The sequence below is a fragment of the Pseudorasbora parva genome, chromosome 19, assembly GCF_024679245.1.
Source record: "Pseudorasbora parva isolate DD20220531a chromosome 19, ASM2467924v1, whole genome shotgun sequence".
Classification (NCBI taxonomy): Eukaryota; Metazoa; Chordata; class Actinopteri; order Cypriniformes; family Gobionidae; genus Pseudorasbora; species Pseudorasbora parva.
In genome coordinates this window covers 41677231-41691310 of record NC_090190.1, presented here as the reverse complement: position 1 = coordinate 41691310, position 14080 = coordinate 41677231, and the positions used below count along the sequence as shown (strand labels likewise).

The window sequence follows — 14080 nt, the reverse complement described above, 5'->3', positions numbered from 1 at the left end:
GTTAAAACAACCAAACATTAGATTGTAGCCTAAATATTCATAAACTCCGCCCAGTGTAAACACACAGAATATTTCTGACCACTCGTTGCAAGAGAACAAACACGCTCTCGGTCTTGATGTGGATGTACAGAAAACATGTTTCACACAAACGTGTTTAAAGTAATTTTCTTAATATGGAGAATACTGTGTTTCCTCATGTTTCTCTCTCCTCTAAGCGATGCGCTGAAAGGTAAGCTCAGAGTTCACTTGTTTCTGATTCATCTACAAATGTAGAAAAACTAAATCTGTTTAGTTTGCTTTGAGGTTTTGTTTTAAATAGTTTCATCAATCATATTTTGGACTATTGTTCCACACACAGGGATCGGACATTTTCCCTCTATATTGTGACATTCAGGCATTATGAGCAGTTTCTGTTCGGGTTCATGAAGTCATGACACAAACTGTTGAAGATCTCATGAGCAGCTGAAGAAAATACTCGATCTGCTTATAGTTTTACTCTTGAAGGAGGAAGTTAAGATACAGAGACATGTTAAAAAGCAGAGCTAAGAAACCGTGTTTGTTTATAAGCTTTAATGGGTTATATTGCTAATATTGTCTGTGCGTTATTTATTCACGTTTGTTCATTAATCGTTGGCCTACATTACCGTTAATGTAAAGTGTATTAGAGTAGCCTACCTTCCCACACACACACTCAGACTTGAGCGGGTAATGTATGATGGCATCCAAACCATAAATTTACTATAAATTTAACTTTACAGTTCAAATAGCCTACAGGTTGACAATATCAAAACTTTTATAAAAATATAAGCCTCATATTTAAGTAGTTTTTTTTTCTAAAGAAAAGGTAATTATAAATGATTAGCCTATAAAGCTAGGGGAGACGGGGATGGTTGTAACACGTTTAGTTTGAGCATCAGTAACTCAGTGGTTGTTTGTTCTATATCTCAAATTTTCATAACGTTAGACACATTTGTCTGCAATAACTCACTTGGAAATGCGCTACACAATCACTGAGAGGTCACACAAACTATCCAATGTTTGCATAAACATAAATAAAGAACAAAGAAAAAAAGGGTTTGAGCAACATAAACCATTTAAACTTACAAAAACAAAACAAAACATTTCACTGAGTAAATAGCCTACGCAATTTAAAAAAACTCAAATGACTTTACCACAACAGAAGTGAATGGTAGACTCATTTGACTCATCAGAGGTTTGGTTGTTGTTACATTCTTAATAAACTCTAACAAATTGTGTGAAAATAGGGCAGAGTACTGTAGGCTGGCTATGAAGGGATTTCCCCCAGGTGTGGCGCCAGAGCAGATCTACCGGAGGGGCATTGGGTCATCGGCGGGGGGGCACTGCCATATGAGAAATATCTTGACGCAGTGAATAATCATTCGAGCATCATAGTCCAACACAGCAGAAATGCAATAAAAACCGATACCCGTTTTATTATTAGGGGTTCAAGCAAGAAGTGCTTTAAAACCTATTGTATTTGTGCCGTTTTTTATTCTCCCGTAAAACGCACCGTGCAGACCAAACCGTAAGGGCTAGAGACTTGAAACTTGGCCAATAGGTAGTACAAAAATCGAGGAGAGGTTATCAAATTATGAGCCAGACTGGCCAATAGGTGGCGCTATAACGAATAGTTGCGCGAAACTGATCATAACTCCTAAACCGTTGGCCGCATAGATATCCATAATAAGGACTAGATATCTTACGGCGGAGTCACCATCGTCATCACCGGCGGCCATCTTGTCACAGGCAAGCTTTCTGTTGGGCTCTGTGGAACCTGATGTAAGATGAGTGATCTGTACGAACATAAATACTCTTATCTCGCTAAAATCTTGAAGGATTTACAAATGGTTTGGTTTCTTACAAACGTTATTAACATGGCTACAAATCTGGATGCTTAAACACGTTGAAATTGCAGCTTTTCGTTTCGATAAACGACTTAATCATGCAGCTTGTATATCACGGCTAACTCACATGCACGTTATCAAGGCTGAAAGCACAATCGAGCTGTTCAATTATATAGGTTTATTGACACCAATAACGATTTTATGACAACCAATCTTTTGTCTAGCTAAAATAAACTTAGTTTGCATGTTTTTTTTGTTTAATTAAAAAAAAAAATACAAATTATTTTATTATAATAGTGATATTCTTATTATAAAAGCATATATATATATATATATATATATATATATATATATATATATATATATATATATAGCTATAGCTGGCTCTGGAAAAAAAATTCAGAGCTGTATATGTGTATAAATATATATAATTTCTCATGTTGCCATTCGGTACACAGTTTTAGTAGCCTATATATTGATTTAACATAAATACCTTGTGTGTATGTATATTCATTGCACCCATCTGTTCTGTTCAATGGTTAAAAAGTCCATGGTTATAATTATTCATAAGTATGTAGTGTCATAACTACATCTCTGACATTTATAACAAACGAAACCGTTTGAAAATCGGCTGAAAATTGAGCAAGTTATGGTTATTTAAAAGTACATGCACCATTAAAACACACTGTTACGAGTGAGCGAGCTGCCTGTGACAAGATGGCCGCCAGTTGCGGACGGCGACCTCCATTGGCCAACAGCGCGCACGAGACTGTCACATGCCTGTCCTGTCTTGTGTGCACTTGTGGGTTTTGTTATGTTGAGCATGTGCTCGTGTCCCTGTCAGTTCCCTCCCCCTTGTTATCTGATTATTGGTTAATTTGCCCCACCTGTTCTCCCTCATTATCTGCCTTGTTTGTTCCCTTTATAATCTCCTTGTGTTTGTCAGTCTGTGTTGGATCCTTGTGTAATGTCTGCGTCTTCCGTCCTCCGTCCTCCCCGTGATTCTGTTGGTTTGTTTAAGTTTATATGTTATTATTCTATTATGTGTTTTTCCCCCTCGTGGGTTTTGTTTTGAGTTTATGTTTTATTTGTTATAATAAATATATCCTTTTCTGCACTTGAGTCCTCGCACCATTTCCTTTGTGTGTGGACGTGACAGAAGGATCCAACCATACTATGAGGACTCAGCAGAGAAGTTCTCCCTCGGTCCCGAGTCTGGGAATCCCGAGTCCAGACATGGCCTGGAGGGCCGTAATGGGAGGGTTTGTGGTGGCAGTCCTGCATGCTTGGGAAAAGCACAGGGTGTCATCCACCACTCCGGTGGTCCCAGTTCCGGTGGATCGTGCGCCGGTGGTCCCTGTGCCGGTGGATCATGTTCCGGTGGTCCCTGGGCCGGTGGATCGTGTTCTGGTGGTCCCTGTGCCGGTGGATCGTGTTCCGGTGGTCCCTGTGCCGGTGGACTCCGTTCCGGTGGTCCCGAGTCCGGAAACGGCCTGGAGGGCTGTGATGGGATGCTTTATGGTGGCAGTCCTGCATGCGTGGAAGGAGCACAGGGCTTTATCCGAAGCCCCGGAGGCAGTTCCGGTGGTCCCAGTTCCGGTGGATCGTGTGCCGGTGGTCTCAGTTCCGGTGGATCGTGTTCCGGTGGTCCCTGTGCCGGTGGATCGTGTTCCGGTGGTCCCAGTTCCGGCAGATCATGTTCCGGTGGTCCCAATGCCAGCAGATCGTATTCCGGTGGTCCCAGTGCCGGTGGATACTGCTGGACTGGAGAAGTTTCCCCAACGCCCTGCCTGCGCCGCTGAGGCGCCCTGCTCTCCCTGCGCCGCTGAGGCGCCCAGCTCTCCCTGCGCCCCTGAGCAGTCCTGCTCTCCCTGCGCCGCTGAGGCGTCCTGCTCTCCGTGCGCCGCTGAGGCGTCCTGCTCTCCGTGCGCCGCTGAGGCGTCCTGCTCTCACCGCGCCGCTGAGGCGTCCTGCTCTCACCGCGCCGCTGAGGCGTCCTGCTCTCACCGCGCCGCTGAGGCGTCCTGCTCTCACCGCGCCGCTGAGGCGTCCTGCTCTCACCGCGCCGCTGAGGCGTCCTGCTCTCACCGCGCCGCTGAGGCGTCCTGCTCTCACCGCGCCGCTGAGGCGTCCTGCTCTCACCGCGCCGCTGAGGCGTCCTGCTCTCACCGCGCCGCTGAGGCGTCCTGCTCTCACCGCGCCGCTGAGGCGTCCTGCTCTCACCGCGCCGCTGAGGCGTCCTGCTCTCACCGCGCCGCTGAGGCGTCCTGCTCTCACCGCGCCGCTGAGGCGTCCTGCTCTCACCGCGCCACTGAGGCGTCCTGCTCTCACCGCGCCGCTGAGGCGTGCTGCTCTCACCGCGCCTCCCTGGCGCCCCCTGCACTCACCGCGCCTCTCTGGCGCCCTGCTCTCACCGCGCCTCCCTGGCGCCCTGCTCTACCCGCACTGCCCTGGCTGCCTGAACTCTATGGGCCTCCCTGGCCATTCGAACTTTGTGGGCCACCATGGCCTCCTGAACTTTTTGTTTTCCTCGTTCCTCCCTTGTTTACCCCTCCCTTGTCTGTACCTTCTTTGTCTGTCCCTCCCGTGCCCCCCTGGTCTGTCCCTCCCGTGCCCCCCTGGTCTGTCCCTCCCGTCCCTCCTTGGTCTGTCCCTCCCGTCCCTCCCTGGTCTGTCCCTCCCGTCCCTCCCTGGTCTGTCCCTCCCGTCCCGCCCGGGTCTGTCCCTCCCGTCCCGCCCGGGTCTGTCCCTCCCGTCCCTAGTGGAGCGTCTGGTAGCCGCTCCTTAAGGAGGGGGTAATGTCACATGCCTGTCCTGTCTTGTGTGCACTTGTGGGTTTTGTTATGTTGAGCATGTGCTCGTGTCCCTGTCAGTTCCCTCCCCCTTGTTATCTGATTATTGGTTAATTTGCCCCACCTGTTCTCCCTCATTATCTGCCTTGTTTGTTCCCTTTATAATCTCCTTGTGTTTGTCAGTCTGTGTTGGATCCTTGTGTAATGTCTGCGTCTTCCGTCCTCCGTCCTCCCCGTGATTCTGTTGGATGTTTCCCCTTGTGTCTCCGTGTTGGTTGTCGTTTCCCCCTTCCGTGAAACGCTGGATCCCTTCCCGGATTACCTCTACCGATCTCCCGAGTCACAACTGCTCACAGCCTGCCCGTGTCGCCAACGGAGCCTCTCTCACTGCTCCGTCTTACCCGGACTTCTTCAGTGTTCTGAGTTTAGACTTCTGTGACACTATCTGTCTAAATAAACTGAGTTACTTGCAATTGAATCCTGCCTCTGTGAATCCGTCACAGAGACATCTAGCCTTTATTATGGATATCTATGGTTGGCCGTAGCCTCAAGTGCCTCATTGGAATCCTTGGCTCTAGATGGACCAGACGCATGCCTCGGATTGGGTCGTGACCTGGGAAAATGTCCGGCTATTTTGGCTTTTTTCAAAAATCTACTTTGGGAACTAGTCCCTGGTTTTTGGCCAGATCGGAACCAAACCAGTGCAGCCAGATTCTCTGGAGTCTGAATGTCAATAATTATAAAAAAAAAGTGGAAATTTGGGTCCAGGGTTCCTGAGGGTCGCCAAGTTTGAGGGGGGAGGAGCCCCTTTTTACTTTATTGGTTATAGCTGGTCAACAAAACGAGATATTTTCACCAAACTCAGCACACCCAGCTCATTCTGTGGTCACCCGAAAAAGGACAGGGCGACTGGCCTCTTGGCGGCGCTATAACGGTTAAAAAGGTGTCAAAATGACGCATTTAAATTCCATTAAATGCTTGAAAGCCGCCCTCTTCCTGCCCGATTTGCATACAGCTTCTCAAAATCGGGCGTGCCTATGCGTCACGTCACCCTAAGGAACCTTGCAGACTTTTATGGACGTCGGACCATCGGTGGCGCTTTAACTGTTAGAAAGGTCAGCTACATTATCCTATGCAAAATGACATTTAAATGACTAAAAAATGTCAGTACTGCGCAGAACTTCACCAAATTAGCTGAGCATGTGCACCCTATTGTAATGAAGCGTGCAAACTGTCCTGGAGATCGGGCCTTCGGTAGCGGTATTACAGTTTAAAAGGTAAAAAAATAATTAATTAATTAATTAATATCCATGATAAATGAGCTGAAAATGCAAAATTCTACCGTTGTGCTCTCTGACGGCCATGTCAAAACGCTTGATAAAGTTTTTGTAACCAGCAGCTCAAAAATCAAGTGCTGAGACCCTATAATTTTTTTTTTATAAGCCTTTTTATGCCCTTTTACGCCCTCTTTATTAGGGGTTCAAGCACGAAGTGCTATAACGATCAGTTGCGAGAAACTGCTCATAACTCCTAGACCGTTGGCCGTAGCCTCAAGTGCCTTGGCTCGAGACTCCCTGGTTTTTTTAACAATAGGAACCAAACCAGTGCAGAAATGTTCTATGGAGTCAGATTATCAATAATAATTGAAAAAAAGTTTACATTTCTATTCAATTTTGCTAAGGGGCGTCAAAATGGACGTTCAAGGCGGAGCCTATTTTATTAATAAGGCTAAGTCAAGAAAGAAATGAGATATCATGACTAAACTTCGTACACATATGTATGAGCTTAGTCTTTGGTCACAATAAAAAATTGCGACGATTGGGCTCTAGGTGCTGCTATAATTAAAAAAAAACTGCTAAACTGTTTTAGGTATGTTTAATTGCAGACAGGATTGTTCAAGCCAGATTGAGATCATTGACATGGCCTCTGTTAATTTTGAGGCAACATCCTCTGTCGGTGGGTGAATTCCTCTATAGAAGTGGTCCCCTCTTTGCGACTGGTACTCTCCGCTTAATTTCACCGGCTCCACCCCAGACTCAATCTCTATCCTCCAACAACCTCGCAAACAACCTCTTGGACATGTCAAAGTTAACAATCACTGCGCTGTTATTACCTGTATAAAACATGGTTACAGTATCTATAAAAGATTTACCAAATCCAAATAACCCTGGAATGCGGAACAGAAAATTTGTTTTCTATTGAGTCAAAAGCTCTCTGAAAGTCAAGAAAAACATGAGACCATCTGAATAAATCCGATCATCATCCAGTTATGGATAATCCAGTGTAGCGGAGGACAGCTAATAGTTGCTGTGTGAGTAAACCTCACTCCTCTGATTTCAAGATATGCTCTAGCGACTGACGCCAGAGGTTGCAGCCTTAAACCTCCTTGTTAGAGTGTCCGACTCTCATTCTGGCGGACCCGGGTTTGAGTCCCGCTTGGATAAGATATGATAAGATAAGATAAGAATCACTTTATTCGCCAAATGCATCAGCAGATACACAGGAATTTGATATGGCCATCAGTAACACACAAACTAAGCACACAAACATATATGCGTAAAGCTGCAAAAGCAGGCCTAAAACAATCAATCAAATATAAAATAGTCCGAAAATAGTGCAAAATCAGCTGTTCATAAGGGAAATGGCTCTTGGGAAAAAACTATTTAGATGGCGTGAGGTTCTTGTCCTCACTGCTCTGTTCTTCCTGAAGGAAGCAGCCTAAAAATGTCACTTGCTGGATGGGACAGATCAGCAGAAATTTTAGCTGCCCTCTTCGTTACTCTGGCCTCATACAGGTCAATCAGTGACAGCTGCCTTTGTCCAGTCAGCCTCTCTGCTGTGCGCACAATACGCTGTAGTCTGACCTTTGCCTGGGCTGATGCAGATGCAAACCAGACAGTAATGGATGCTGAAAGAAGGCTTTCCACAGTGGCTCTAAAATCTAGACCTAACAGAGCTAGAAACGTTTAGTTTATTTAACTGTCTATGAGCTCGCTTAAGAATGGAGGAACAAATTTCCTCCCATTTTAAATCATTTGTAATAACAGTGCTGAAAAATTGAATTGACTCCACCCTCTTCACAACGGAGCTCTAGATAGTTAGAGGAGAAAGGGAGGTGGGTGTTCTACGAAAATCTATAGGAGAGTCAAGATGGTCCAGAGCATAATGCAGTCCTAAATTGACCGCATCATCTACCGAGCGGTTTGCCCTATAAGCAAACTGTAGTTGATCATGATGAGGAGCTGTGATAGGTTTAAGATGTGACAAAACCAACCGCTCCAAACATTTCATGACCACTGATGTAAGGGCCACTGGTCTGTAGTCATTTAGGTCCACAGCTTTGTTTTTCTTCGGCACCGGAATAATGATTGATGACTTAAAACAACTCGGAACCCTGCATAAAACAATTGATTGATTAAAAATGTCCATAAAAACTGGAGCTAGCTGACTAGCACAGTACTTCAGGGTTGCAGGTGAAATCCCATCAGGGCCACTCGCTTTCCTTAAATTTTGTCGGCTAAATAGTCGATACACATCCTTCTCCTCAAGTTCAATGTCAGTATCAGAGGTGACTTGATCTTGAGGGCCAGTGTTCTCCCCCTCTCTGAGTGTAACACCCCCGGGAGGAAAAGGGTGAGGGCATGGAGATTTCTCAAATCTTGTATAAAAAACATTGAATTCATTGGCCAGTTTAGCAGATTTAGTGACTTGTTTTTTATTTTTATAGCCTGTGAAGTTCTTCAGCGACCTTGGAGCGGGTGGTTTGAAATGGAGGGGTTCATCTAATACCAATACAAGTCAATGTCCTAATGTTATTTTATGATATACTCACATAATCATACAACACAGGTGAATTTTACCCAAGAAAGAAGTTTTAAATAGTGTTTAAAAAAAGACCTTTAAATCCAGGCACTAGATACGTTATTCCTTGAATGGATCGGCTTCATATCGAAACTCATTCAACAGAAAGATCTCAGAGACTAAAAACTGTTCAAATATGACCGAGAGCATCTGGATATAGCTGTTGCAGTGCTGCTCACGTTATCTAACTGCACTTAGAGTCTAACAACCGATTACATGACAATTAACATTAACTAAAACAATCTTTTGAAGTCAATTATTTTGTTTGTTTTTTATGTATGAAATGTTTGTAAGACTGCTTTTGAATGTTATTAAGTATGAAATAATAGCTATTAGTATAAGACAAAAATAATAATCAGATTAACACACTTATGGTAATATAGCTAAACCTACACCCAAGCTTAAACCAACCATTATATTCAGCATGGCACAGAAGTTGCGCTAGTCTTTTCTTCCCTATTGGGCCGTCTTTGAGTGAACCGCTTCTCAAACAAGAACAAATGTGGGGCGGGGCTTGATTTTGTCTGTGGGGAATTGATTGGATGGTTGTGGTTTGCTATTGGTGGATCTCATGTGAGTGACAGATGGGTCCATGTTGATTTTATGGTGACCTTAAAACATCTGATCACTGGTGTAATGGATTCCTTGACCGGATGACATGAAGTGTTTTTATTTGTTTCATTTCTCTTTCAGAGAGACACTTCCTGCACTACAAGTTTACAGTCCTGACCAGAGCAGACACATTCCCAGAGTTCAGTGCTGTGTGTGTGTGTGACGACAGACAGATCTCACACTTCAGTGATGAAGAAAGAGTCTGGATTCGGGCTGAAAACTGGACTAAAGCTCCTGGAGAACCATCTGATCACAGAGACTGGTTCATTCATCAGATCAGGACTCTGTCAGACTGCACAGACTCACAGTGTTCTGGTGAGATTCATGCTTTACTCTTATTAATGAGCACACATTATATTTACTGTACGTTTCTCATGAGTGTTGTTCTGTGATTGTAGAGCTTCATGTTCTTCAGAGAATAATTGGCTGTGAACTGGAGAAACTTCCTGATGGATCAGTGAGTCTGACTGTCTTTGATGAATATGGATTTGATGGAGAGGATCTTATATCCTTTAATTCTGACACTGAGCAGTGGATTGATAAAAGCCCCAAAGCCAAAAGAACCAAAGTCCATTGGGATCGTCAAACAGGACGCAACATATTCATCAAACATTACCTCCAGAACTGCACTGACTGGATCTCAACATTTATCAACACTAACAAGAGTAAGTTGTGATTACTTCACTTTTGTCAGTGAAACATCAGCAGCCCTTCACCCTTAACCCATTCACTTTGGCGAATTGTGATCATTTACCGTACTCATAATTTAACGATCAATGTAGCTGGTTCACCACTGGTCCTTCCTTGGAGAAACCTTGGGTCCTCCATCCATGTGGATGTTACTTTGACACGCTCCACCTACGTAAGCATTGCTGAGACCATGTTCAGCCTTTCATGGAAACGGTATTCTGGTGGCAGTGGCTCTTCCAGCAGGATAATGCTCCTGACACAAAGCACAAATGCTTCAGGATTTTTTGAGGAGCACAACAGCGAGTTTGAGGCGTTGACTTGGCCTCCAAATTCCCCAAATCTCAATCCAATCGAGCATCTGTGGGATGTGCTGAACAAACAAGTCTGATCCATGGAGACCTCACAACTTACAGGACTTAAAGGATCTGCTGCTAACATCTTGGTTCCAGATACCACAGCACACCTTCAGGGGTCTAGTGGAGTCCATGCCTCGACGGGTCAGGGCTGAAAAAAGGGGAACCAACACAATATTAAAATGATGTATTTATACCTCATATAGTTTATGAGGGTTATCTGAGATGTATTTTAAACTTTAGGTGTGTAGTTTAAAGGGCAATGTGCAGTTGGTTGTTTGATGGTAGTCTGTGTATTTATTGCAGGTATTGTGTGTAGTGCGTGTGTATAAGTGACAGTCATGTATTTTTTATTGTTTTTAAACACCAGTCAATGTTTTGTATGTGTCCAAGACATATTTCCTTCGAGATAATAAAAGTCAATCAATCAATCAATGCGTTAATATTTTCCTCTCCAGGTTCTCCAGATGTTCACATCTTTCCGAGTAAAGCTCCTGATGATCAGAATAAGCTGGTTCTGACGTGTCTGGCCACTGGTTTCTACCCCAGAGATGTTCAGATGGAGATCAGATTGAACACAACTAAACTTGAGGATCAAACATCTTCTGAAATCAGACCAAACGATGATCAAACCTTTCAGATGAGAACCAGTGTGAAGATCGACAAAGACCGAGAAGGATCTTGTGACTGTCTGGTCAATCACAGCAGTCTGACAGAACCAGTTTCAGGAGATTGGGGTAAATATCACCATAAATTCAGTCTTGAGTGAATATGTGAAGAATGACCTTCATACAGTAATGGTGCTTCTGCAATAACTGATGAAACATAATACAAGTCTCTCAATATGTAGAAAAAGAACATGACAGGTATTACTGATCACAAACAATTACAGTTAAAGTGCCTCCACTCAGTTCAACAGTTAAAAAATATCTCTAATTATTATTATTTTTATTTATTTTTTGCAGTGGGAAATTGTGCCAAGCCTGAAACAGAACCTCAATGGCGTTTTAAATTATTAACTATAACAACTGGTTTGGTTCTAGTTGTCACTGTGATTGGTTACTGCATCTACCTGAGGCAAGGCTTAAATGGTGAGTCCTAAAAATAGCCCCGTTTCCACCACAGGAACTTTACCCAGGAACTAGGAACTTTGGGTGGTCCTCGGTGTGTTTTGACCGCAGGAACCAGGGTCTAAATGAAGTTGCGGGTAAATATTTCCCCCTCCAAACGGCCCTGCTCGTGAGGTAGTACTTTTTCAAAGTTCAGGAACTTTCGAGGGCGGGACTCGGGCGCTGAACATGCTGATTGGTTGAGCTCAGGCAGCATTTTATTTCAACCGGCATTTTTAAAAGTCTTTTGCGAGGTTCGGTCTCGTTCAGTAAATATCAGTCTTGCTCTCTGTCTGATGGCGCGCGGTCGTCTCAGCCATCTCACGTTCAATGTCCGTAATAGCTGATAATAACATACATTGTCATTTTAAATCTAGCTTTACAAGCTTTCTGAATATGCTGCATGCTGCTGAATCTGCATATTAGTGCTCTTTTCTGTCGTTGTTAATTTCCTCTTTAGTAAACCTATACATAACCAGCAAAAGCAGCACAGCTTGAATCTCTTCCATACTCGTTATTAATTTTTTTTCACCATGTAAACGACCTGACCGATTACTTTTAAGTGTGTGTCCTTACATGACGTGACGGCGCTCATGTTGGCAAGAGAGGAAAGCTCATTTTTCTGAGGGGTAAACTTTTTATTTCGTAAGTTATGAAGATAATGTTGGAGTAATGACACAGCGTATATTGCCCCAGGCAGTTTTTACTTTAACTGCGCCTGACAGAAGATTATTTTTTCCTGAGATGATTATTACACTTTACAACAGATAAATAGCTTATATAATACTGTATTAGTCCTGGTGGCCGTTTTGTTGATCTGGCTACAGTTAACACATTCAGCTGCTGGAGAAAACAGCGGCGACATTTTTGATGCGGCAGACAAACTGCTTATGTGACAAAATGATTGCGATTGAAAGTCATCACATGTAAACACCAGATCGGTTTAGATAACGACTTATGTAAACAGTTCACTAAATCTTACAATCGGTACACACAAAAATGATTACTGTCCATCACTGACTTGGAGGAGCAGTCGCGCGCAATCCTACATCACTGGACTAATCTGTCTAATCTTCACAGAACTTTATTTAGCGGTGGAAACGCAGACAGCTGCAGGTCTGGGGGGGAGAAAAGTTCCTGTAAAAAAGTTCCTGGTACAAATTGTTCCGGGTAATTTTTGTGGAAAAGGGGCTTATATTTATGCAGTTTCTTGTTTTAAATATGATGTTTTAAAGAAGTTTCAAAATATGTTCTGACAGTATTTACTGTAGAAATATGAGCTAGTAGAGATTTTGATAATGAGAATCATTATTTTTGTTTTTTGAAATGTATTTGCATTTTATTCGAAGGACACAAGTTACAAGGTAGGATCCATAACAAATGAGAATTGCATGATATATGTTTGTACCCAACCTCAAAAAGTAAAAAAAATAATAATAATTTTTTTTTTTTTTCTAGATCCCATGAGGATCGTCCATAACATCAGACCTCATTAGTCCAGTGTTTTCCAAGCTTTAAAATGCCTGCCAGTGAATGTTACCTGAGATTTTGAAGCCATAAAAAGAGCATTCATCCACCCAGGTTCCTGTCGCAAGGGGGTGTGAGGGTAGCAGAGCAATTTATACATTTAACTTCCACAAAACTTTTAAATGAATAGTTTATATAATCATTTTGTTATCTTCCAGTTGATTCCAGAGTTCCCATTGATTTGTTTTGGTGCAGTTAATGTCACCTTGAAACCTCTCCACGTGATTTCTGCTGCATAAGCAAGTGGATGCGCATGGGTTAAGCTTTAAATGTGAAGTTTCTGTCGGGTCGCACTTCTGTCACAACATTGTGTTGAATTTTAACATTAAAATGTATACTCAATAAATAAAGAATTTCCAAGGGAAAAAGTAAAAAAGCCTTTATTTCATCATGGCTTATTCATTAACCCTTGGAACATTTATCATGTTCAATCCTTAGAACATTTTCCTAGTGCCAACTTCATACATTTTGGCAGAATTGTGTATTTTTAGGAAATTTCACACTTTCCTACATACCTGACACTAGGCTAGCAGGTACACTTAGGGCCTTAAGAACAAAATGTCAGTCAAGGGACATTTAACTAAAAATATGCAATCAATCTGTTGGCAAGGCTTAAAAATTAAACATGTTCCCATTCTTGCAGCTGGCCCAGTTTCTCATAGTTTGGCCTATACGTAATTCTGAGTAAGTCAGAATAAATACAAATATTACAATTTATTGTCAGGTAAATGTATTATGCCAATTACATAATCATCACAAAGATAATCAATACAAAACATTACATGCTCTGACATCCGCCAAGTTATTGACGTGAACTCGACGCATGCGTGAGAATATGACGCAGATCCGCCGTTGATGACCCAGAAGAGGAGGAGCCGCCATCGCCTGAGATCACGGCCGAGACCGACACGGAAGACAATAACTTGTCGGATCAAGTCATTATTTAGATTTTTTTTGCACACAATAACTATTCTCGTCGCATTTTTAAATGATTGTAGAGCCGCTGTAGTGAGATGGGCTGTGTGTCGATGTGTTTAGTGCCTTTATGGGTCTTGAGAGTGGGAATGAACTGAATGCCAATGGAGGCCTTTCTGAAGCCTTTCTCAGCTTTACACTAAAATATCTTCATTTGTGTTCTGAAGATGAACGAAGGTCTTACGAACGTCCAACGACATGAGGGGGAGGCATGCTTTGCATATGGCTGGAAATGGAGATTAATATTGAAATGAAGTGTTGTTTAATGTGTTTTTGAGTGAAGGGAAACATCTATT

The 14080-nt window shown here is 43.0% G+C and overlaps 1 protein-coding gene across 1 annotated transcript; it reads left to right on the top strand.

Annotated features, from left to right (window-relative positions):
• The first annotated feature begins 78 nt into the window (after window positions 1-78).
• LOC137047424 (H-2 class I histocompatibility antigen, L-D alpha chain-like) lies at window positions 79-10942 on the top strand. The gene is made up of 4 exons (XM_067425054.1): window positions 79-229; window positions 9212-9445; window positions 9529-9795; window positions 10632-10942. Exons 1-4 carry the CDS (start codon window positions 136-138, stop codon window positions 10940-10942), a joined length of 906 nt encoding a protein of 301 aa, XP_067281155.1. The 5' UTR covers window positions 79-135.
• The last annotated feature ends 3138 nt before the right edge of the window (window positions 10943-14080 follow it).

What these genes read in the sequence shown, in the direction of transcription:
- LOC137047424 (XM_067425054.1), top strand. Translation starts at nt 136, where the DNA reads ATGTTTCACACAAACGTGTTTAAAGTAATTTTCTTAATATGGAGAATA. An exon ending in TCTAAGCGATGCGCTGAAAG is followed by an intron (nt 230 to 9,211) that starts GTAAGCTCAGAG and finishes TTTCTCTTTCAG; the next exon opens with AGAGACACTTCCTGCACTAC. An exon ending in CACAGACTCACAGTGTTCTG is followed by an intron (nt 9,446 to 9,528) that starts GTGAGATTCATG and finishes CTGTGATTGTAG; the next exon opens with AGCTTCATGTTCTTCAGAGA.